Below are 21282 nucleotides of genomic sequence, written 5' to 3' on the forward strand. Positions count from 1 at the left end.
GTGTGTGTCTTTGGAAGGAGAGAGTCGGGCCTTGTGCAGTGGTGCAGGTTTGCTAATGAGGCATGCAGGTGCAGCGGCACTGATAAGCTCCCCAGCAGCAGGCTGAGCTTGGGGACCGTCAGAGAGCAGGTGCGGGGGTAGGCAGAGCCTCCAGCGTAGCCTTGTGGTCCCATTGGCTGAACCACCCGCTGACATGACGGTTGCCTTATCGGCGGAGCGGCTGACCCGGGGCACGGCTGACTGAAGCTGCCGGGATTGTTGGAGCAGCTGCGGCATAGACGCTTCCTGGTCTTTGTCGCATCCCAGGAATTCCAGAATGCCACAGCAATTAGCAGATTGTGCTCCGGGGAGCAAAACCCAGCAAATTCCCGAAATGAAGGGGGCCATGGGGGCAGCTGTGGAGGGTTGCGGGGCATGTAATGAAGAGCATAAAATGTGCGTCTAATTAAAAGAAAGGGCTTTGCCTCAGGAAACTACATAATTTTTCTTCTTGGGGTCTCGGGGGGGAAGATAAAAATGGTGACGGCACCAATCTTCTTCACACCGAGTGTGTTTGTGAAATGTGTCCCACCTTCTTGCTGGTGGCCTTTTTTTTCTTCACCTTGATTACAGGTGAGCTGATGCACTGTGAGAGCAAGACCAGTGGATGGGACTCATGGCAAGAGGGAGGTCTCATATGTACTAGGGTAAACATCGCTCAGAGGAGCGGAGGTCAGAGAGGCACGAGCTAGCGCCGTGCTGTCTCCTGAATCGATGCCCACACAGCTCGTCGTAGTTGTGTAATGGAGCTGGAAGTGGCTTCCTGGGGCTTAATGATGGTGTGCCTGTTAGTGGGGGAGTCATCTGAAGGCTTGGCTCTGACCCTGTAGCATTGGGTGGACAGCAGGATGATCCCACTCCAGTGCTGTGTGTGTGTGTGTGTGTGTGTGTGTGTGTGTGTGTGTGTGTGTGTGTGTATGAGTGAGTGACTGAATGAGAGACTTGACAGTCCATGTCTGCTGATGTAGCCTGTCCTTACTTTTTACTGTGTCAGGTGATACTGGCACCCTGGTGGCTCCTGGGGTTGTCACTGCTGCCTGTGTTTAGGTAAATCGCCCTGTGTGATAAGTGCCCAGAACCTCTTCCATCACTGCTCCCCAGCACTTGTTTCTCCGGTGATTGGAAGCACGGGGGGCTCAGTGTGGTCATTTTGTCCGACTTGTCCCACAGTGGTGGGAGTGAAAGACTGCACCACTGTGTTTCCATACAGACCCAATGCTTTGCTTAAAAACTGATATGTTTGTCTGGCTGCGGACAGTCGCTTTTCTTTGCAGCTACTCTGGCAAGAATGTTGAGACCTCTGTGCATTCTCCCCCTGCACCACCTGAATTAGGAGGAAGGAGGATGAACTGGGCTGGCTGCTGGATTTAACATGCTGAGCAGCAAATTCTCTCCTGGATGAAGATTAATGGCGTGATTTGGCACGCCAGGCTATCTCTGAGGCTGCTGGGAAGTTTGTAAACTAAGCTGCTAACCCACTTTTTGGTTTGTTTGTCTATTTCATGCTGCCATCCTCCTAGGAGGTGTTCCGATACCTTGTCCAGGTGATCCATGTTTCTTGCCGTTTTTCGCCCAGGAGGTTTTACAGGTTGCAAGAGGTCAAGAGGCAGCCACTGGGCTTCAGAGCTCCATTGCTACGAAAACGTCGATTCGCACAGTGCTGGGGGGCTACGGCAGTTGACCTGAGCTCCATCGCTGCTGTGAGGAGGCACACAGAGCATAGCGGTAGCTACCTCCTCCACAGTGCCCTCTGCTGGCAGTGAGGATGTCTTCTACCCTGTGCCACTTTGCCCTGCTGGGGAGGGCTGTCGAGGAGATGCCAGGAGTCCTGTCGTAACCCAATCCTTTGAATTCCCCTACAAAGGCTGAAAGGGGCTTCATTTGAGTCCGACATGCACTGTAATTACAGGCAACTGGTAATGACGGTGCAGCGCCTGCTCCTATTTCCCGCAGCAGGTCCGCAGTCGTGCGGAGACTGCTAGGGGGGAGCAGGGCTATAATTAGACCCAGTCTCCAGCAGTAGCATTAGGGTGGCATCGCTGTCTCCAGTACCCTCCCCCACCCTCATAAATAATGGGGCCTGTTTCACCGTTGCGGGGATTCACGTCAGACAGTCACCCTCCGTGGGAGGTTAACGCCTGTGTGGATCTGACCCGGGCCTTGAGATCCACCTGCCTGCTCGCTCTACGGGGGTGTGTTGCTAAGGTTGGCAGCAGGGCTGCAGGCTCGTTTCTGCCTGCTGGTTTTAAAGGGAAAGCTCTGTGTGCAGCGTGTGATCACATGCACGTTTTTAAGGTAATCTGGGCATGCAAATCATTTGTCGTTCCAATAAACTCAGCTGAATTTGAATGTGAGAGAGATACTGTCTTTTACTGCATCTTGTGTGTGTGTGTGTGTGTGTGTGTGTGTGTGTCTCTCAGCAGTGCGTCTATCGTCCATTGTGTGTGGCCAGTGGTTATCTGCCTGTAGTGGAGGGGATATGGGTCAGCTGTTCTTGCTGCTGTGTCTTTGAAGGAATGACCTTTTGATGATCCTGTCACGTAGGGGAAAAAAAAAAAGCTTGCATAAATTCTTTATATACGCAAGATATCAACATGGGTGCGATTAACTTCTTTTGGTCACTCTTGTGTTACTTTTGTGTTGTTGTCTTTTGAACAATCTGACTTTTGTCCCTCCAGGATTGTCATTGAGAAGAGTATAGCTTGTGATCGCCAGTGTCATCTTGAGCCACAGGAGGGAGCTGTTACTGACATTTTCACCATCTTATTAAAATTTGTCATGGAGGTTGATGAGAGGCTTGCTTATGGGGGGGGGGGTAAATTATACAGGGTGAAGACTTCCAAATGGGAAATGTGTAGTTGAAGAGTCTGCCATTGTATTTTTTTTTTTTAAGTCCAGTTGAAAGAAAGGGACGTTTAGTTTGTAAACTAATGAGGAGCACTTTTGCTGTCACCGTCCTTCTGTACAAAGTGGGAACCAGTCCTTTTCTCGTGGGATAATTGCGCATCTTGGCATGATATCACCAGAGACTCGGAAAGAGGAAATGACTAAAAGAAATGACTTGTTCACGCCTACTGATGGCAAAACGGAGAAAAAGTGGCAGACCCGCATGTCCCACACTGCATCGGTCAGGGTCTCGAAGAGAAATACTTTAAAATGCTGGAGGGTTTTAATATAATTAATGTGTGTATTGCCCAACTGGGTTTTTACTCTATCTGGCTGTGGTGTCGTGTGGGCTGGAGGAAGCGTTGCGTGGTCTTAGTAATACGGGCCAGAACAAGTTACCGCTTTTGCCTTCAGCATTCTCTCTCGTCAAGCTCAAAGGTGCTAGCAGGAGAGCAGGCACGTGTGTGTGCATGCGCACACACACCACAGTTTCTCTGCAGGGGGGGAACATTCTGATATCTTGATGGGGAAGTGTGGAGTGTGGTGGTCATTGAACGTCAGAGGCATACCGAAGTGACTGCTGTCTCCACTTATCTGAGAACGACTGGGGAGGGTGGCAGTTTGAGACGTGGTGGTGGTTGGGGGGGGGGGGGGGGGTCATGTGACATTGCAGCAGCTGCTAGGCTGAGAATGTCTGTTTTCAGCAGGCGAGAGAGAGCGAGTGAGAGCGGAGGGAGGGAAGGAGAGATAGGCAGAATGTGTGTGGTGTGTTGCTTTGTTAGATAAGCTCTAAACCGTCTTTGTGAGAGGGAAGGGGAAAGCTACTGAGCGAGAGCAAAGGGGGGGAGGGGTAAAAAAAAAAAAAAAAAAAAAAAAAAAAGATGGTGCTTCCCCTCAGTTCATTTAAAGTGTTGGGCTTGGCGGAACATGCAGCGATGGGCAAGCAAGGCAACTCCGGTGCAGTAAGGAACTGAGGATTTTCTATATTTATGTGGAGGTGTGTGTTTTGGGTTTGGGTAGAGGGTGTGTGGATGGATGGAGAAAGGGTTTCTTATTTAGTCAGCTGTGTGAGTGTGTAGTGGTTGTGCGATTGGGTGGCATGCATCCATGTTTCAGACGGCACACTGCTGACATTCGGCAAAGTTACTTTCATTTGGAGGGTCCACAGAGTAAAACCGTGTCTGCTGTGGGAATGTGTCCAGTCGAGGTGCCATCTAGGGACACGGGGAGCTGGTTTGGTGGAGGTCACGGGCTGGGTCTGTTCCAGCAGTAGTCGTTAATTTCATTATTAATTGTGCTTCGGGGTTCAGTGAGAGTGCAGTGGGTGAGCTGGAGGTTATCTCTCCTCTACTGGTGCCGCAAGCATTTGAAAATGTTTTTTTTTTTTTTTTTTTTTTTCTTTTCTTTTCCCCTTTTAACAGGCATTTTTTTTCCTCTCCAGCATTGAATCTGAGAACTTTGTCAGTTAAAATGACACAATTATGTACTGAGGGGGTTTGATGAATTATCACATCCATAGGTGTATCCGGCAGTGTGATGAATGCTGGATTGTTGAAAGGCTGCCCAGTGGACCCCTTCCTGGTTACAAGGGTTTTTACTCTATCATACTCCCATAGCCCCTCAGCAGCTCTCTGTAACTGAGTCCACACAACCCCACTGTAATCCTCGGTTCCCTGCTCTGTCTTTCTGGACCTATCATATGAGTTACTGGTACAGGACAAGATTTGGACCAAACCATCCCGCACAAATTCTCAGAATAATAGTAGTTCTCGAATTGCTGCTGCTGAGAAGCTGCTGAAGCAATTCTGTTCCGCTGTCGGAAGGTGGAAGGCTCTGGTTTGAAAGGTTAGCTGGTGTTTTCAAGGGGGGCGTGTGGGTAGGCTGGTTATTGATAGTTTTTTTTTTTTTTTTTGAAGTTGGGCACTAATGCTTATGACTCCTTAGTTAATTGCTTGTGGATTTTACTCACAAGCTTTTTACAGTATTATCCATTTGGACTGCTGGGTATTTAATAGATGAAATACAGGTTCAATAAACAAAAACATGCTGCTCTGTCCTGGGATTGAACCAGCAGCCATCAGGAAAAAAGCATCCTGAATCTCTTCAGTGGCTCTAAGCGCAAGGTATCCCTGTATTTCAGAATCTCACCTACCTCAACGTGAAATATCTTCCTCCTCTTGTGTGTTTCCAGGCATGAGCCATGAGCCAAAGTCGCCTTCTCTAGGAATGATCTCCACGGCCACCAGGACCACTGCCACAGTCAGCCCTCTGACCCCCTCACCCCTGAATGGCTCCGTTGTGCCCAATGGCAGCCCGGCCACCCAGTCCACCCACTCGGGATTCGCTGCTGCGCTGCGCAAACTTGCCAAGCAGGCTGAGGAGCCCCGAGGTGAGCACCCCCACCCAGCTCTCCATACATCAGTCAGAATTGTCTGATGCCTGCTGTCCACCATGACCCCTGACTTTTGACCTTCGACCCTAACCCTTTACATCAGAAAGCCTTTTTCACTTTGAGACAACTCAGGTGGTAGACTGCTTTGTAATTGGGAAACTTAGTTGATCTGTGGCACAACAGCAACCAGGAATGAAACTGGAGCTCCTTATTTAAGGTGCTGAGTTGGCATTTAACAAAGTAAGGCTTCAAATGAGCAAACTCATTTCTTGTTTCTCAAAGTTGTTTCTTGTTGTCCTTGAAGACTCCTAGAAGTTTCAACTGGTTCATCCTAGACTGTGCTTTTCAAAGAAGACTAAGATTAAAAGCTATTTAAAAAAATCAGTGTGAATGCAGTGTCATAATTAGTATAACTGCTCTGGCTGACCAGAATCTAAGACCATTGAAAACATTTTGTGTGAAGCAAATGACCAGTGAAGATCTTCTGCTTTTAATGCACTTTTGGGTTCAGTAGTGGTTGGGAGAAGAATTAAGGATGCAAAGGATGGTGGCAATAGAAAATGTAATGTCTGTGCACACTCCTGGTAATGGTCGTTTGTACAGGTTGGATGAGCATTACTGTGCCCTGAAGGTTCAGAGTGACTGTTGTACATGCTTTACTGTGGGTCAAAGAGGAACCCATCTTTCCTTCTTTACAACAGATTTTAGTGCAATGGTTAGAGCTGCTGCCTTTGGACCCAAAGGGTCCCACCTCCAGCTGTAGTACCCTTGAGCAAGGTACTTACTCTGGGGGGGGGGAGAAAAACCACTTCAGTAAAATTACCCAGCTGTACAAATAGTTGTAGGTAGATTAACATTGTAAGTCGCTTTGGAAAAAGGCGTCAGCTAAATGAATACATGTAAACGTAAGGTCTGTTTTGCTAAAAGAGGTGCTTCTTCTCTGCCTCCTCATATCTTGGTGTTAAAAAGTTGACGTCTGTATAATACCTGGGAGATCATGGCCCTTCAGCCATTAACTTTTGATTGTTCTTCTGCCACGGTTTCACAGGAAGCACCACAGCAGCAATATCAGCACAAGTAGCAGAAGAATATTACCACTGGATGAATAGGAATCTTTCTAAAAAGCTATAGAAAGTGGTACTCAATTCATTTAGCCCCCCCACAAGTGACCTGTTCTGAGAGACCTGTTATGCATTTGTTATGTTTTCTTTGTACGAGAACACTTTGCTTGCTTTTCGAGATGCCAAACACCTTTTAACTGAGCCAGTAAGAGTGGCCCAGGGGAGGATTGTGAAGTGGGAGGTACCAAAAGGCTGCGTTGAATAGCCAGTGTGTGCGCGTACCCATGTCTGTCTGTATGCGCGTGTTTGCAGTTGTGGGGCGAGGGTTGATCGTCCATGCACAGAACCAACAAAGACAAGCAAACATGACAAGACCCTTTGTGCACAGATGGGTGAAGCGGCATTTCCTCTGACCCAGACAGGCAGATCCCCCCTCCCTCTCGCCACAGGAGGTCAGGCATGGAGCAGACACAGCTGGCTCTCTTGTCCCTCTGCCCCTACTCCACCTGGAAGGCCTCAGCTGAGCGTTGATGTTTGTCACAGACCCAGCCTGATGACTGCAAAACTAAGTGATGCATGTTGAGGGTGAGCTGCTTGTTGTTACCATCCCTGTGATGTCACCAGTAAGTTTGCTGGCCTCTGGGCTCACTCCAGGATTTTGTGCTCCATCTTAAATCCTCTAGGGTGGGATCTGATGATGATTCAAATACAGTGGGAACTGAACTTCCCCCACATTTGTAGATGCACCACCTCCGTGATCTTGCTGTGCATGACGGCAGCACTTGCGTTGGAGATGTCCTGGCTTTACCGCTGATGCGTAACGTTCGCTAGGGTCTGGCGCTCCCTGTAGCTACAGCATGTGTCAAGAGCAGCGTTCCCCAAAATGGAGCGAACCCCCAGCCTGTATAGTGCAGCCCCCATGCCATAAACACAGCTTCACAGTTGTTTGTGGAGCCAGAACGGGCTTGTGTGGGCAGCCTGGGAGATTGCTCCAACTGCTATTTTTATTGAGCCGGGCCTTTCTCCTGTGGGCGGCGAGTAAAAGCGGTCCGAGGAGGAAGACGTGGTCCGATTAAGTCAATGGATTTAAATAAAGGAGGCCTCCCCTATACATGCTGAGCGAGCTGCAGGGAGAAAGCACATCATGTGAGTCATCCACCTGGCAGCCAAGGTGGCTGGGCGGAGGGCGGATCCCCCGAATTGCACAGGATGGTGTGCAGGCGGCTTGTGGCCACCTTATTGTTCCTAAAGCCAAAAAAAGACCGGCCAAAAAAAAAAAAAAAAGAGGTCAAGCGGATGCTGTGATCCTCCCCCGATGCTTGGACAGAGCCCCATCTCTCAGCGCACGCTGCCTCTTCTGCCCTTGGTTTATGACGTTGTCATGGGGAGCGAAGAAATGTATTAGTTTCCTAACGTACTGAGAAATGATTTCTCAACTCTCCAGTCTAAGGCAATTCAAAGCAAAAGTATGCGCACCCACGCAGATGTGGGCCTCGTGCTCTCTGGTTTTGGTTTCACCCCATGTTGAATCATACATGCTACCATGGGGCTGACTTTGACAGTAAGAACGTGTGCTAATTCTCCCCCCCCCCCCCCGTGGCAAACCTGGCATCAGTGTGTTGACACATTGCCGTTTGGCTGTGGGGAACAGGGCAGTCAGCAGCCCAGCTTCAGTTCAGCTTTAATTACTGCAGTCATCTTTAGGGGAAAAAAAAATACACACCCCTCCCCCAACAACACCCGCCCCCCTTTTAGAATACCAAGTTGTGTGTGTCGGACTCTAATTAAGCAGGCAGATCCACGAATACAAAACATTTCAAAGTACCCGTCCATGTCCTCCTTGTTGACGGCTTGAACCAACATTTTCCGTCACCGCAGCACCTTGCATGTTAAGGAAAAGGAAGACGACGTGAGGTCACAGGCTGCTCCGCATGCCTTCAGGGGTCAGTTCAGCACACGGCCTGAGAAAGGGCCCCGTGCCCTGGAGGGAGCCTTGTTTAGTGCTTCCACAGGGTGCAGGAGTTAAAGGGCCAAGTGGCCCTGACCTTCCCATCTGTGATGGGGAGCACAGACAACAGTACTGTCCCTGAAGCGTCTGGCTGTTTACCCTGCGGCAGGCCCTACTGGCCCTGTGTCTCCTAGTGTCCCCCCCAACACACACAGACATGGCCTATTCAAACAGTGATTCACGCTTTGTCACAGACAAAGGTTTTGCATGAGCCAGGTCCTCCACACCCACTCTTTTCTCTCTTTCTCCCCATTCTCGCACACATGCTAAAATGTATAGACAAACGTGCACCCTTGCTCGGCCACAGTTTAAGCACTCACGACACACACTTATTCCAATCCCCCTGCACCGATGCACAAAGAAACGCACACAGTCTAGTCACAGCCTGACACACAATTAGTCATGGACAAAAGTGGTCTTACACACACCTCTACACACTTCTTTCTCATGTGCTCTCTAGACATGCACACAAACACACCCCCAGGTCTGGCTGAGTTCCGCCGACCCCCCCCAGCCCTTCCACTTCTGGTGGTACAGATTAGGCAGGCTTTGTGCGGTGCTGCCGGTGCGTGGCCAGAGGCAGCATATGGAGGGGGGATTGTCGGAGCGCTGCTATGCACACCAGGTGTGAAATGGGCTGTTTAATTAAGTGCTGATGTTGTTCTAATGCAGGCCAGGGTTTCGGGGCAGCAACGATCTGCCACCGACTGCCAGCTAGGGCTGCATGTGTGCGGCTGAGTTTGTGTGTGTATGTGTTCAGAACTGCTGCCATGACTGTCCCCCTCTAAGATTACGGGTTGGCTTGGGCGATCATGCGCGGTAGATGTCTGCAAGAGGCGCTGTAAACGGCAGAGCCCATTGAGACTGCTGTTGCACATTAATCATACAGACCTTGTACCCCCTCCCCTCACCACCCCACCCACTGCAGGCAGGAGCGGAGCGCAGGAGAATCAGTGTGTGTGCCTCTCTGGGGCTGCTTGAAAAACCCGGCAGGGCACAGGCGCCAGAGCTGGACTGAGCTCAATTCGGAGACCCCACTAGAGAGGGGGAACATGCCCTAAAGACGTCCAGTCCACTGAGCGGCATATGGTGGAGGAGGCGGGAGTTCGCTTTCTGAAGCCTATGATTTGTGAGTCCACGTTCGCGGGGCTTGCATGGCTCCGTAAAAAGTGAGATGTGCGAATGCTTAAGCGCAGCTCTTTCATTCATTCGTCACACACGCGCGCACCCGAGTCCCCTCCCCATTCAGCGGTGCTTGTGAGACCTGCTCCTGTGGCCAGACCACACTGAATAGATTTAAATAGTATTTGCATATCACAAAATGACACCAGTTTGCAGAGATTCAGATGGCTTGCATATTATTTAGAGTCCATCTGCCGGTGCAACTGTGGCCCAGTTGCTGCCAGCGAAGCTGAGGCAGGGAAGAATGCGGAGGAGGTGGCCTGTAAATGGGGCTCTTTGGCGTGGGGGGACAGGGAGGATGGATTTGGGGAAGCTGGAGAGGAGAGTGAGCAGGATGAAGTCCAGAGAGGGAAGATTAAACGCACTGTGGGGCATTAAGTTCCCCCGACTCTTCAGGCTTAGGACCTGGAGAGCTCTCCTCCTTCTACTGACCTTTTCTCTGGAAACTGGACATATTGCTACACTTTCTAGGGCAATTCCCAAAGCCTTTATTTGCTGCAATGGTTGTAAATAAATTTTTTTGCACGGCTACCTAACAGGGTCTTTGAAGAAAGCTGGGAAAAAATGGGCAAAAGTGATAATAAACAAGGGGACTTGAATGGCAGCCAGGGCTTCTTGTCAGCTTGCAGCTGTAGGGACAGGTGTGGTTAGTATGTTTGTGGGAAAAGCCAATATATAGTTGTATGATTTTTTTTTTTTTTTTTTTTTTTGTGAGAGTGAAACTGGGAAAGCTCTCACTTCTCACCTGACGGCGCTCCTGCTTCTCCTGAATTATTCAACGTGCACCCGGCACAGCTAGCTTTCCGCTGGCTTGTTCATCCGCGCTCTCACCCAACCTCATCTCCGAGGACTCCTCATCACTTTCACAGCCAGACCAAACTGAGCAGAGGAAGTGAGAGGGGGCACAAAGAGACATAGAGGAAAGATGGTTTCAGGGACTACACTTGGAAAGAAGTGGTGATAGTGATGTGGAAGACAAGTAAAAGACGGTGTGTGAGAGTGAGATGGAGAGTGTCTCCCTGGTGAGAGTGATGCCCTTTGGCGACCGTTTGCTTTAACGGTTAACCATTGCAGTGCAGCCAGTGGGCTGTGTGTCTGGCCCCGGTGTGACCCTGGACTGGAGCTGTCCTGCCAGCAGGACATTGCTTCTGATGTCTGCCTGTCAAACCTTTTCCCTCAATAACCCAAGGTGACAGATCAGCTTGCCGATCATGACTGTGTAATGGAACACTGCACTGGGTGCTGGGGGTGGGCGGTAGCCCAGATGAAGTGTGAACCCATTGGGGAGGTGCCAGACAGGATCTTCTTCCTCCCGCCCCTGATATAGTAGCGTCTGTGTGGGCAAGAACTGTGAACAGGCAGGAAGTGGACAGTGTCAAGCACGACGTGATCAGTGTGTTATATTCTGCTCATCCAGGAAATGCTTTCTATCTACTGTCAATTGGCCTTTTGCACATTTATGTTTAAAAACTTGATGTAGACTATAAAGCTTGGGATGGTCGTTTAGCTAGGAAGGCCTGTGACCTGTGGCTAATCCCTCCATTTCTTTTTGCTTCCTTTGACTGTGTTCTGCCATGAAGCAGCTTAGTCTGTGCCTCTGCCTTGCCAAATAACTCTGCCTTCCTGTCTGTTTTGCATGCTTTTCTCTCTGTTTGCTCCCTCACCTAGGAGCCTTGTAAAGCATGGCTTTTAAAAGTACACCTCCATCTGCAGTTGTCACCACAGCAGGCAATCTTTTACTCCTCTCCTCCTCTTTCTACTCCACGGGTCAAAGCTGAGACAGTAGTATGGTTAAAATCTAACCCTCTCTTTTGTCCCTCGCAAATGAAAGTGTAATTGGCAGCCAGATATTGATGGAGTTGGGGCATAGCAGGGGAATTGTTTTGCTATTAAATGTGTTCCTTAATTCTCGATTTTCAAATGGTAACTCAAGACACCAATAGAATGGTGGGAGCTGTAGGGTGTCCCATTGTCTCTGTGTTCGCAGGGGGTGACATTTCCAATACCCTGTTGGGGAGCGGGATATGCAGGTGCTGCAAACATCTAGTCAATCATACCCGCGGTGATGAATAGAAACGAAGAAAGTATTTTATTATCTAAACAAGTCGAGCTTACTCCGACTTGCTATGTGTCATAACACCTCAGAGATCCCTGCAAGCCATCTCCTAGTGTAATGCACCCCATAAATCATTAATGACGTCTTTTTAAGCTTCAGCTCTAGCTCGGTAATTGCTACATCCACACACACGGCAAAAGCTATGATTCATCTTTCTTTATGCTGTGCGGCACAACTTGCCATCACTCAAAAGCGAAGCGATCCTTTCTGTTATCTTCCTTTTAAAAGCCATTTTTTGAAAAATGTCACCGTCTCTTTTGGGGGTGCAGTGCTTGATGCACTGCTGAGCTTTAGATGGCAAACGTCAAGGGGTTCTGGTTGTTTCCTGGCCCACCACCAGAGGGCGCACTGCTAATGAGGGTAGTTCAGGACATGGTTTCAAAGTCGAAGGGTTGTTTCCCGCGTGACAGCACAATGACTTGGAGAAGCCTTACGTTAACACATTTGTCGTTTGTGCTCTCCTGCGGGCATAGTGCATGTAGATGGAGTTACTCTTTGTTTCTGGCCCTAAAGCGGATAGTAGGTGAGCTTAGCGCTGCACAGATCGGTGTGACAGGCCTGGGATCTGCAGTGATGGCACTGAATTCAACTGCAGCAAATGTTCTAATACTGCAGCCTCCTCGCTCAAGCACGTCGGTTTCTAGTTCTGAAAGGTGAGCTCGGGGGGGGGGGCCCTTTTGTAGAAGGGGTTCTACAGATTGCAGGTTGTGACACTTGGAAAACACTCGGCGCTGCGGGACGTCAACTCAGCTGCTGTAAATCACTTGAGCGTGGAATAAAATCTGCATTTGTGCAGAATGAAAGAGGCTTATCCATATAAGAGCTCGGGCACATGCTTGATTTGGAATGCCGGGGATGAGGTGAAGTGCATGCCACATTTTTTCTTTCAATTGTGGAGGTAGTCCGGCACCGGTTTGTGTGCGGTGGCCTGGGGGACCCGTGTGAACTGGTCTGTGTTTCTCTGTGGTGTGCTGATGCTCGATGCGACGTTAACATGTGTCAACACACGTGCTCATTGAGGAGCCCATCATTTTGTAAGGGGTCTGACCTACATTCCTTCTTCGGAGGGCCGTGTTGTACGGATCAGTGGCCGGGGGCGTTAATACCAGGAGGTGGAGGATGCAGAATGGCTTTAGGGGAGAGATGCAGGCCACTCCCTGTTTCGGCTGCACACATTGAGAGTCTGGCTACAGATTTGCCCCTCCCAGGAGGGCGTGCCCCTGTCAGAAGGGCTGGCAGGAAGGGCAGCCCACCGGCCCCCTGTGGCGAGATGACAGATCTGCTCATTGCCTGCTTGTCAGAGCTGTCTGCGACGCAGTGGTCTATTCATCTTGAGCCTGTTTGAATCCCTCGGCAGCCTTTTGCTCTGCATCTGCGGCAAGGTTTCTGTGCAGGCTGGTTAACCGCTACTGCTCGCTTACTGCCTGACTGCGGGCGCTCTGCACTCGGCCCTCGTTCGCCAGCTACTTCCATATACGTTCAGATTTAATTCTGTTAACTGCTTCCTGTGAATGCGAAATGCAGTCTCTTACCTGAGAAATTCGACCACAACATTGTGGGTTTAAATCTTGAGAGAAACTAGTAGCCAGGAAGATATTTAGCAGGGATAGTGGATACCTGCTGTAAAATGTTTATGTTTAAATGTGTTGGCCATGAATGTTGCTTTGAAGAAAGGCCCTGAAAAGGGAAGGGCTTTATGGAGATATGTTTGGCTCCATTGTTGCCATATCTTACTGCAGTGCTGGATGTCTCATTGCAGTACTTCTGTTTTTTTTTTTTTTTTTTTTTTTTTTTTCTTTCTTTCTTTCTTTCTTTCCCCCCCCCAATCCAAGCACTGTAAAAACTGTGGTTGTAGTTAGACACACACACTCACAGCATAGGCAGTCAGACAGCAGGTATGTCTCCTGCTTGTCTCTGCAAGTGTTCCTTGCCCCGCGCATGTACACAAACACGGGCACCAAGTTCCCCCAGGGCGGGAGTGTGTGTGGATGGTCGGCGGACATGTGCGAACACGCCATGGGACAGCTCGACCACTGAGATGTGCGCGTCTGACGTGGGTTTGCCCGCTCCTCCAGCCCTGATCTGTGGTGCCGTTGGGTGGAGACGGAATGTCTGTTTATCAAGGTGGGAGATAAGAGATGGCAATGAAGGCTTTATTTTTCTTTTCGGTGCTTCGAAACCCGTTTGATTGTAGGATGGTTCCTTTTAAACAAGAAGACTGATGACAAAGGCTGTGAAGATGTCACTGAATAAATTGTCTAATGTGTGTGTGTTTCTCTTCGTCTCTTGTTTCCTGCTTATCCAGCAGGGTCTTCCATCAGCAGTGAATCCTCCCCGGTCTCATCCCCCGCCACCAATCACAGTTCTCCTGTAAGCACACCTAAGCGCGGGCCTATGGGCCCCATAATAGTGCCAGCCGGGGGCCACACTGTGCCAAGCACTCCACCCGTTGTCACCATCGCCCCTACCAAGACTGTCAACGGGCTGTGGAGGAGCGAGAGCCGCCAGGTAAGCATTTTTCCGCAGCCGTCCTCAGCCGCCAGGACCAACAAGCAAACGAGAGGTGCGTTGCATGCAATGCCTTCTCGGCTGGTCCTGTTCAAAGACAGAGAACGCCATGGAATTGCTGAGCGCCGGGGGCGTGGTGAATGCGCCTAGTAATGAGGTCGAGGCCCTTGCTGGGAGCAGTGCAGTGGATGCGTGGGTCTCATTAATCCAGTGGGAGCTTGGTGAAATACACGGCCTCTGGGCGCGTTGCCCGTCCACAGCACGCATCCTGCTTTCACTCTCCTTCTCTTATCTCTCCCTTCCCTCTCCCAACTCATTTCACCTCCCCCCACCCTCCGTAAGTGCCTGTACTATGTGCGGGTGCTCTTACCTCCTCCTCGCATGACCTCTTTCTCTCCTCCTTCCTTTCACTCCTCCCCCCTGTTTATTTTTCAGCTCTTTCTACTGCCAGCTGTCCCCATCCACTACCTGCATGCTGGAGGAAGCCCATTTCAAGCCTCTTCCCCTTAGCTGCAAGAATGAACAAACAAATCCTGCGTAGATAGAATGCCTCCTCCTGTTCCCCAGCATTCTGGTTTGCTTGACCCGTTGCGCACAACGCCTGTTGGCACACGCCTGCGGTGCCCGCAGCCACCAGAGAAGCAGTAGTGACTGCGTCAGCGGCAGGCCACTTCTGCCCCCTCCCCACCTGGAGGGCTGACATTCAAGTGCACCTTCTGCTTGCTGGGCTTTTTTTTTTTTTTTTTTTTTTTTTTTTTTTTTTTAAAAACTATGTGGGTGGAGGGAGGCGGGGGGGGCAGTAGGGCTCGCTCTGATAAGGACTGACTGGATTACACTGGGTGTTCTAATCCATTTGATCTCTCTGCCGCGGTTAGCAGTGGAGCAAAACACTGGAACACTCATGGTCTGGTGGGCTGCTTTCACAGGACAGGCTGTTGAGGGGGGTGCAGAACTGCACTCTTATCCTCCCGCTGCTCTAACCTATTAACCCAGGTCTCTGGCTGAGGTCAGAGGTTATCCGGTACTCCTGTAGAGAAGGTCATGGAAAGGTCAAACCGCCCCTCTTGCTCCTCAGGCCCTTTGAAAAAACAGCAGATGTTGGCGCTCTCATCAGAGCGCCTCATTCCTTTGGCTAATTGCTGCAGACGGCTCCTGAAAAGAGATGCAGATAAACCACTCTAGAGATCAGCTTGCGTTGATTTGGTTTTGTTGTCGTGTCATGGAGTTGGTTTTCTTTGCTCAGACCAGCAGTGTGAGAATGAGTGCGTTGCTAAGTGGCTGAGGAAGTGACAATGGGGGCACGTCTGGAGATTTGTGCTGAGGGCAGATCGGTTCCCTGTCAGGTATGCAAGTAGTTTTTTGGGCCATGTTGATTGGCAAGCCATGTTTGATGGCAGCCAGTGGGGTGGTTCAGATGAGGATACCACTGTACTTTGCTGTAGAAGGGGCCTGGCCTCTCTCTCTCGGTCCCTCATTTATTTCTCTTTCTCGCTCTCCCTCCTCCTCCTCCTCCCTCTGCCTAAGGGCCACAACACTATCCCGCTCCGCTCCAAGAGGACAGATTAGTTCCGACGCAATAAATGGAGGAGCCGTGTCAGTTTATTGGACTTGTTTATTCAGCCTGGCCCTAGCGAGCTCATTTAACTCCACTGTCACGGGGACTGGCCACAGCACAATGGCCGGGGGAGTGCCCCCCCAGCTCAAAACCGCCTTTCTCCGCCCAGACAAAGCCACCTTTATCTGGCCCTGCTTGTTTCTTTGAATCCACAGCCAGAGAAAAATACCAAGCCAAAATGTGAGTAAGAGTTCACCCCCAGGGCTGTCCATTCAATTAGTTCCCAAACGTTGTCCTTCTTGAGCCAGCTTGCACAAACTTCCTGAAGGACCTGCATCCCAGCAGGTGTCACGCCGGAGATGCCTTTGACGCGCAGTTCACAACGGGTCGCTGTGATCGTACTCCCTCGGTCTGATGCTTCATCTCCTGCTTATCGACGATTAGAGAAGAAACAGTGTGTCTGTGTTTCGTTTTAACGCACACCAGAGCCTGCTGTACTCCTGGAGCAAGTTGGAATTGCTTTTTAATTGACAATTTGCATTTATTGCTCAATCTAAGAGGCAGAAGTAGCTGTCTTTCCCAAACTCCCCCACCTCCCCAGCAGTGCCAAACCGGCCATGTGGGACAGCCGTGTAGGACAGCTAAGCCGGATGGAGGCTGCAGGCCTCGCCACCCCCCGACCTTCTGAGAGGGCTGACCTACAGTGTCACTGGAAAGCCTGCCTGTCATTTGAATCTGCTTTTAATGCCAAAGCAGTATTCAAATGGGTTAGGTGTGTGTAAACCTGTCAAGGGCAAAGTGATCAGCAGACATTTCTTTTCCTGCAATTCCTTTGGTTTGTGGTCAGCGTGAATGTCCTTTTACTGTTTTGCTCTATACGTTGTTGATTTTTTAAAAACGTCATCTCGCTGTAGGCCAAAATCCATGTCCACTCTTCTTCCTGCCGGCTGTGTGTGGTTGCATGCTTGTATTTTATTCAGTTTTTGGAGAAGTTTTCTAAGCACTGCATTTTGCCTGTTGATATTTTTTATTTTCTTTTCTCAGAGCAGCTCTTGAACGATTCATGTTTCTTTTGTCGGGCAACAGCACAAGCTTGGTGCTTCCACTTGTTTCCAGCGAGAAATCCTCTTCTGCTCCACTGGAGTCGCCGGCTGCAGACAAAGGACACAAAAGATGCATCCCAGGCCCGAGGCTGCAGCCAGGCCTGCGGCACAACAGGGGCCTCTTTCATTTTTAATGTTTGTGAGCGCAAAGACACACCTGCCGTGCTCAATGCAGAAGGGCCGGCGACACGGTATGCACAAAAACACCACAATGCACCGGGGGAGTGACAGCTGTCCCCGTAGTCCTCGTTTGACAATATGTCACACAAAAAACAGACGTCTTTGACATGACATTCCTTTTTATAGCTCGTGGAAACTTTTGTATTGGTGCATCTTTGCCGCTTGAAAATCCAAATCATCCATTGCCATATTTGTGTGCGTGCCCCCTTAGTCAGGATCTTTACATATTTACCTATGATTTCACATTGCTACCGTTTTATGCCAATTAATGGCATTTTGTGAGGATTCCGCCCCAAACCGGAACATCCTTCTACACACACACAGTCACTCCTCCTGGAGACGACTGTTTGTTTTGCTCATCACCAAAGCTCAACTACAGATGTTGTTTACCAGCCAGGTCTGCGTTCACAAGTATAAATCACACGTACTGAAACTAAAAGCCGCAGAGACACGAGCTGTATTTGCGTCGAAACGAATAATGCAGCAAAGTCCCCCCCACACACACATACACACAGCCTGAAGGATTTCACGACCCTCCATCGTGCATTTAATATACGCTGTCACCGTATGCTTTTACAATTAAAGTATTAGCAGATTTTAGCTTAGCACTTTTTGGCATTGTTTGAATTATGACGGGAGAACTGCACAGGTACACACTGGAGGGGGGGAGGAGGGAAAAAAAGGTTAGTTATTTCTTTTAAAAATGCTATGAGAAGAGAACTTGCAAATACCCTGCCATTTCGCACCCAATAAGGAAAGAAGCAGCGCTGCCTCGGATGCCTCTTTGCAAACACCAGTCAGTCGTTGAGTTTGATTTACTGGGATATCATCTGAGCGACATGGTAATCTCTGCTCAAGCTCTGTTAATACACCCCTCTGGTATTTAGTGCATGCGGGGAGGGAATTGCTAAATGTCAGTGGCCACAAAGCAAATAGGAGAGGCTCTGAATAGTGAGGTTTCCACCTTTCAGACAGCCTGCGATTCATTGCGTGATGGAGATGCAGAGGAGACAGAGATGAACAAAGGGAGGGAGGGAGGGAGTGAGTGGATAGGGGGTGCGACTCATTTCAAGTTCTTCTGCTTGATCTCTGATTTTGACTTCCTTTGACATATCTGAACCACTTTTCTGCTTCAGTGAACATTTGGGTTCTTCAGTGAGGCCCTGTGCCCCTGCCCCTGACTGCACCCTTTAGTGCTTGCAAAGGCACTGGTTCTCAGCCCTTTTAAAGGACCCAGGAGATGTTTGGAGGTGGGGTGCAGAGGTCACAGAGTGCATAAGGACAGCAGCTTGGCGGAGAGGGGGGTAGGATTGCAGCGACGTTGATAGCAGCGCTGGCTTGCCGCCAAGGGAAGCGCATTGAAATACGGGGAGCCAGCAGCGTGCAGCCTCCAGGCGGGGGCAGCGGGGGGACATCTTTGGCATTTAATATTACAAGTTAGCACGCCGGAGTCAGGAGGGTCAGCGGCTGGAGGCAGCCTGCCCGCGGGGGAGAAGCCCAGCGTTCAGCAGGGAGGTAATGGATCACTAAGTGGAATTTTCTTTGTCGGAGGCGGCTCTGCCATCCAGGATGCTGTAAAAGATGACAACTTAAAGCTCCGGGGCTTCTCTGGGACGGTAATGTGGATGGGTTTGCCCTTCCTTGGCCCCATCACTTGGGTTATCCTTTTATGCATGTGCAGGATTTCACCTGAGGAAGCTAAAGGCAGTAGTTGCCCAGGCTCTCCATTGTTTGCCATCACCCCACCCAGCAACATCCCTTGGTGTCTCTGTCTCCCCCTGTTGGATGGACCAGGGCACAGAGGCCAGGTTCTTTTGGCCGTGACCCAACCATCCACAGATGGAGGGTTAGGGAGCAAGGGCTGTTCTTCACATGTTGTGAAGCAGCTTCCTGTCTGCAGGGGTAGCAGTTAATCTAGGCCGCATTAATCGCACATTGACTGTTGTCTCTGTAACTGGGCACTGGGGCTGTTCCTGCACCTGGGTTTGCCACTTCCCACACTCACAGATGTGCTCTGGCAGCTTCTCCCTCATAGATGACTGCTTGTTGCTATTGCTACTACTGCTGTTTGTTTGCTTTTTCAATCATCATGCTTCTCAGATTAAGATGCCACTTGTCATTTTGTGTGGTAATAAGACATCTTCCTGTCTCAAGCTGATTACACCTTGTATTGCAGATGCTTTAAAATACAGGTTGGCGAGCGTTGATGCTTGGTTTGTGAAATGTGACCATCAGAAAGCCCTTTGCTATTGCCTGGAATAGATGCCGTGTCTGATGATGATAGATGAAAGCTGTACTTGCTACAAGGACACTACTTGTACTTATCGTATGCTTGTGTATTTCTCCCGCCAGGCAATGTTCAGGGGTCCAGTTTTTTGTAGTGGCAAACATAGGCAGGTTTGACATGTTTTGCAAAGTTTGCAAAGCCACAGTTGGAGCTTTTGATGAACGTGGTGGAATTAAGGTTGCGCTGAATGACGGCTGTGCTGCCAGGGAGCCAGAGGAGGTACAAAGACATGCCTTTTCCCCAGTCGTCTCACCGCTCTGCCTCTATGCGTGTGGACAGGCATGTCGGTCACAGGCACGCAGCACAATAGCAGCTCAATGCCTGGGCTCTTGTTCCTGCAGGCTGAATCCGGCCCTCGGGGGGCCAGCCGGGACCGTCTGGGCACCGAGCCCACCGTACACCAGGAGAAGGGGGGGCCCTCAATCCCCGCTCACCTCATCGGGAACCCTTACGCCTTTGGCCTGACACCCAGCTCTGTCGTACAGGACACCCGCTTCCAGCCGCTCAAGTAAGTACCCTTGCCACGCTCTCCCATGTGCACATGCACACACACCCATGCAGAGCTCTCATTTCACTGCCACCCAGCTACTGCTCCCTGTTCAAGTCCTACCTTGTGTGCCCTTTAATGATATTCATGGTTTTGGCAGTTTGAGTCGTCATTGCTTGATTGCTTGTGGATGGTGTTGCAAGAGTCCTTTCTCCAACCTACAGCTTGCCACAACAATTGCCCCATGTGCCCGCCCCCACTGGTGTCCCAGAGGAGTACCTTCGTAGCTTTAGACCCTATGCAACAGCAGAGGACCTGCGCATGCCTTCACTCCCCCTGGGCCTGGATCCTGCAACCGCAGCCGCTGCTGCAGCCTACTACCACCCCGGGTACTTGCCCCACCCATCTTTCTCTGCCTACAGGTAGGCAGCTGCACTGGCTTTTTGTGCCTTTCTGTATTTTTACTGTTTGGTATTAGCCTTCTGTAAGACTATCAGCACTTTGTATGTAGCAGCATGGCTTCACCAAAGACCTAAAGGAAGATGATGTGCCTCAAGACATTTCAGACAGTCTGCGAGGTCAGATGTTTTTTTTGTACCAGAAGGTGCATATTCTACTAGTGTGGTTCCGAAAAAACATAAGCCAGGGTGCTATAAAAGAACAAACACGACTGCTGTACCACTTGGCAGAGATTAAAGCTGAGGGCTGATCATCATGGCCAATCTCTGTCAGCTGGAAGCAGAAGCAAGTGGACACGTTTCCCTGTGTGTAACCGCTGTGTGGCACTTGTCGCAGCTATTGGTGTCATTAGGATGGAAATTGGTGTTAAAGTAGCCCTCTGGGGCAAGATATCAGGGGTTAATGAAATCAGCATTGGGGGAAAGTGAGTGGTGTCTCAGGAAGTTTCCAACTCCAGTACTGAACCACCCCCCCCCCCCCCCCACCCTTCTCCCCCTTCATCCTGCCCAGGATGGACGACTCCTTTTGCCTGTCCTCGCTGAGGTCGCCTTTCTACCCACTGACAGCTGGATCCCTGCCCCCCCTGCACCCCTCTGCCATGCACATGCACCTGCCTGGCATGCGCTACCCAGGGGACCTCTCAGCCCTCCAGTCCGAGCGCCTGTCAGAGAGGTAACTCGCCACCATATCTTGCCGTTCGCATCCTATTTCCTCCAATACCAGGTACAGAATGTCACACTGCAGACACCCTGGGGTACACACACATGCTCAGTCTCAACCAAATAATTTTCCTTACTTTTTGTCTTGCTCACTCAACACACACACACACACACACACACACACACACTTGCAGCTCACTGCTGCATGCGGTAATCTAACTCTGCAGGGGGGTGACAGAATTTTACCTTGGTATTTTTAGCATACATGCACTAGTTATTAACTGTCAGTTGAGCAGTTGTGTGATTGACAGAACCACTCCTGGCTCCTGCTCTACCTCAGCCACACAGCAGAGCAGAGGC

General features: G+C 50.1%; 1 protein-coding gene across 9 annotated transcripts in view; it reads left to right on the forward strand.

The window, feature by feature from the left end:
- The window catches only part of gse1b (Gse1 coiled-coil protein b), a 214979-nt gene that overhangs the window by 182834 nt on the left and 10863 nt on the right, over window positions 1-21282 (forward strand). For 4 of the 9 annotated variants that reach the window (XM_029256257.1, XM_029256259.1, XM_029256260.1 and 1 more), the window contains 5 exons: window positions 5117-5314; window positions 13990-14192; window positions 19659-19825; window positions 20029-20226; window positions 20774-20935. In XM_029256257.1, coding sequence (XP_029112090.1) covers window positions 5117-5314; window positions 13990-14192; window positions 19659-19825; window positions 20029-20226; window positions 20774-20935 — 928 coding nt within the window. Of the gene's footprint in view, window positions 1-3722; window positions 3923-5116; window positions 5315-6901; window positions 6964-13989; window positions 14193-19658; window positions 19826-20028; window positions 20227-20773; window positions 20936-21282 lie in introns of those variants that run through there. The other 5 variants (XM_029256258.1, XM_029256264.1, XM_029256261.1 and 2 more) reach the window with 4 other exon arrangements.

The sequence above is a fragment of the Scleropages formosus genome, chromosome 11 (genome assembly GCF_900964775.1).
Source record: "Scleropages formosus chromosome 11, fSclFor1.1, whole genome shotgun sequence".
Classification (NCBI taxonomy): domain Eukaryota; kingdom Metazoa; phylum Chordata; class Actinopteri; order Osteoglossiformes; family Osteoglossidae; genus Scleropages; species Scleropages formosus.